Source organism: Anoplophora glabripennis, unplaced genomic scaffold, assembly GCF_000390285.2.
Source record: "Anoplophora glabripennis isolate ALB-LARVAE unplaced genomic scaffold, Agla_2.0 scaffold721, whole genome shotgun sequence".
Classification (NCBI taxonomy): Eukaryota; Metazoa; Arthropoda; class Insecta; order Coleoptera; family Cerambycidae; genus Anoplophora; species Anoplophora glabripennis.
Window position 1 is genome coordinate 161,156 of NW_019416849.1, and position 2,483 is coordinate 163,638.

General features: G+C 32.9%; 1 protein-coding gene across 1 annotated transcript in view; it reads right to left on the reverse strand.

Annotated features, from left to right (window-relative positions):
• Positions 1–678: 678 nt before the first annotated feature.
• LOC108909992 (ATP-dependent DNA helicase Q5) overlaps positions 679–2,483 on the reverse strand; it is a 10,674-nt gene continuing 8,869 nt past the window's right edge. Inside the window, exon 11 of the mRNA XM_018714477.2 lies at positions 679–1,609. Coding sequence (XP_018569993.1) covers positions 1,533–1,609 — 77 coding nt within the window. The 3' untranslated portion in view covers positions 679–1,532. The remainder of the gene's footprint in view (positions 1,610–2,483) is intronic.

Here is a 2,483-nt window from a genome sequence, read left to right on the forward strand (position 1 = left end):
GGGCTGGCTTAAAATTTTTGTTATAAAAAGTTCTATAACTTTTGTCTAAAACATTTTTTTCTAAAATGTTTTTTTTAATGAAAAAAAAACAACTATTTTTGCGAACTTTGGAAGGCATTTTGAAAATGAAGCCGTAACATTCAGCTGGGGCAAAGTAGTTCATTCAATTCTATGGAACTTCTCCTAATTTTGACGTGTCTGTTTCCTGAACTAAATTTTGGCAAAAAACTGAGGCATTTTCAATAATTTGACTGATCTATACACTCAAAAATTACACCCGCGAGACATATTTTACCCGTTTTTTTGTCTATCTTTTCAGGAAATACGAAAATGCTCCCAAATTTTAAATTTGAACGATAAATTTCAAATACGAAAGCAAAATTTAGTTTAAATAAAAAAAAAATGTCAGCCTGTCTAATAATTTCTAATTGTGTTAATTTATAAAAATTGTAAAATATCAAAATAATAGTAATAATTTACTTGGATTTCAAATTTCAATGCAATATGTAGTAGGAACAATAATTAAATACGTTTTTTTTGTAAATTTCTTCATTTCATATTTGGAAAATTTTCGTCAAGCACAAAAAAAAATACATGAGCATAAATTAAGAAAGTCACGTTTCTTTTTTTTAGAAAATGATAACATTTTTTAATATTTTCAAAAATGCCAGGCAGTGTGAAATTTTTCTCTTTTCTCTCGCCGTTAAAACAAAATTTTTTATCAATTTTCTAGTCACTTTACGACCATTTAAACCTTATATTTCTAGAACACCCTGTACAAAAAAAAAAACATTACAAATCTAATGTTGAATAGAATACCCCCATGGAGAAATATGAGAAAGTTATTGTACATGACAAAAAAGGCAATTTTAAACAAATCAAAACATCGGAACTCGGTTTAGCGTTCAGTTAACCTCAAAAATTGACCCCGAAAAAACCTTACCTGTGTCACGTCTATCTTTTCGGGAAACACGAGAAACCTCCCAAAAACGTCAAAAAGTCCTCCGATCCGTTACTAAAAACAAATGTCCCTAAACGAGACGATAGCAATTATGACTTAAAAAAAAAATACATACAATAATAAATGAGCGTATAAACACAACTTACACTACCGTCCATCCCCTCCCCCTAACCTAACAATTCAAAAACGCTACGCCACTTTACCGTCGCTCACGATAGCGTAGCACTCACGAACTGGAAGACTACACGTAATATCATAGTTTCCTCTTACTACCGGGCCCACCAAACTCGATACCGTGGTTGCTCGCCTCCAAAATAAAAGCTTTCCAGTAGCAGGTAAAAAAAAATAGCACAAAAACCAATCCGTGACGGCCCACGGTCCTTATAAAGTCATCGAAATATCGTCGGTGGTTTGTAATGGCACACTAGTACCATAAAAAGTAAGGGAATTTCGTAGAATTCACAATACGAAATGATAAGAACCAGCTTTTCCGTTAAGAAAAATATAATAATGTGGATTTTCTGCTTAAGTCTAGGGTTTGAGGGTTACATTGGATGATGTACACCGAGATTTACAGGGTCGTCTGCGAAGTGATCTCTTCGTTCCTCTTCAGGAAGTTCTCGACGTACTCCCGTATCTCGTTTTCATCTGGAAAACATACAGGTACGTCACAATTTGATTTAGAGTACACGACAATCGAAACAATACATCATGTTTTATCTGAGATTTTGATAGATTGAGTATGACAGAATATACAGAGTGTTTCACATTAGAAACGACACGTTTATACTAAGCTGCACTCCTGAGAAGTAGGCCTTGAAAGTCGGGTTTCGAATTTCAAAAAAATCAATCTCAGTTATACTTGAACTTAGAAAAACCAAATTTGGTACATGGTGTGCTAGTACCAAGAGCATTAATTGACGGTGAGTAGAGTTAGGCCAAGCAAATAAAATGTTTACTCGGACAAAGTCCTATAAGCGAGATTATTGTAAAATTGTCTAAAGGGACATAATACAAGACATCTCTCATCTTGTGAGTCAAAAAATTTAATTAGCTAACTTTTCTATTTAAACAAATAAGTGAAGAAAACAGTTTTTTCATTTTGCAGGGAAAACCATCAATTTTAGCGAAAAGTGGCTCCCAGATAGCTTGTAGGGAGTAAAATTATCTACAAAATGAGACTTGTTAAATTAAAATCGATTAATAAACAAAAAAGTTATTGCAAAAAAACAAGAAAAGTGCCCATTTTTTAATTTGTTTATAACTATCGCACTTATTGTTAAAATTTTATAAGACCTATGACAAGTTGAGGGTTTTGTCATACTTTAAAAGTGTGCCAAAAGTGGGCGCTGTAGGTACAATAGTTTTCGCACAATTCTATTTGTTTATAACGGAGGCTCCAAAAGTTATGAACTTTAAGCCTCTGTACAGGCGTTAATTTTCAACCAAACATGATTCTGAAAGCGTCATTGTAATCTTAAAGACGTAATTAAGCGACCTATTAAAAAATATCACCGTTTTT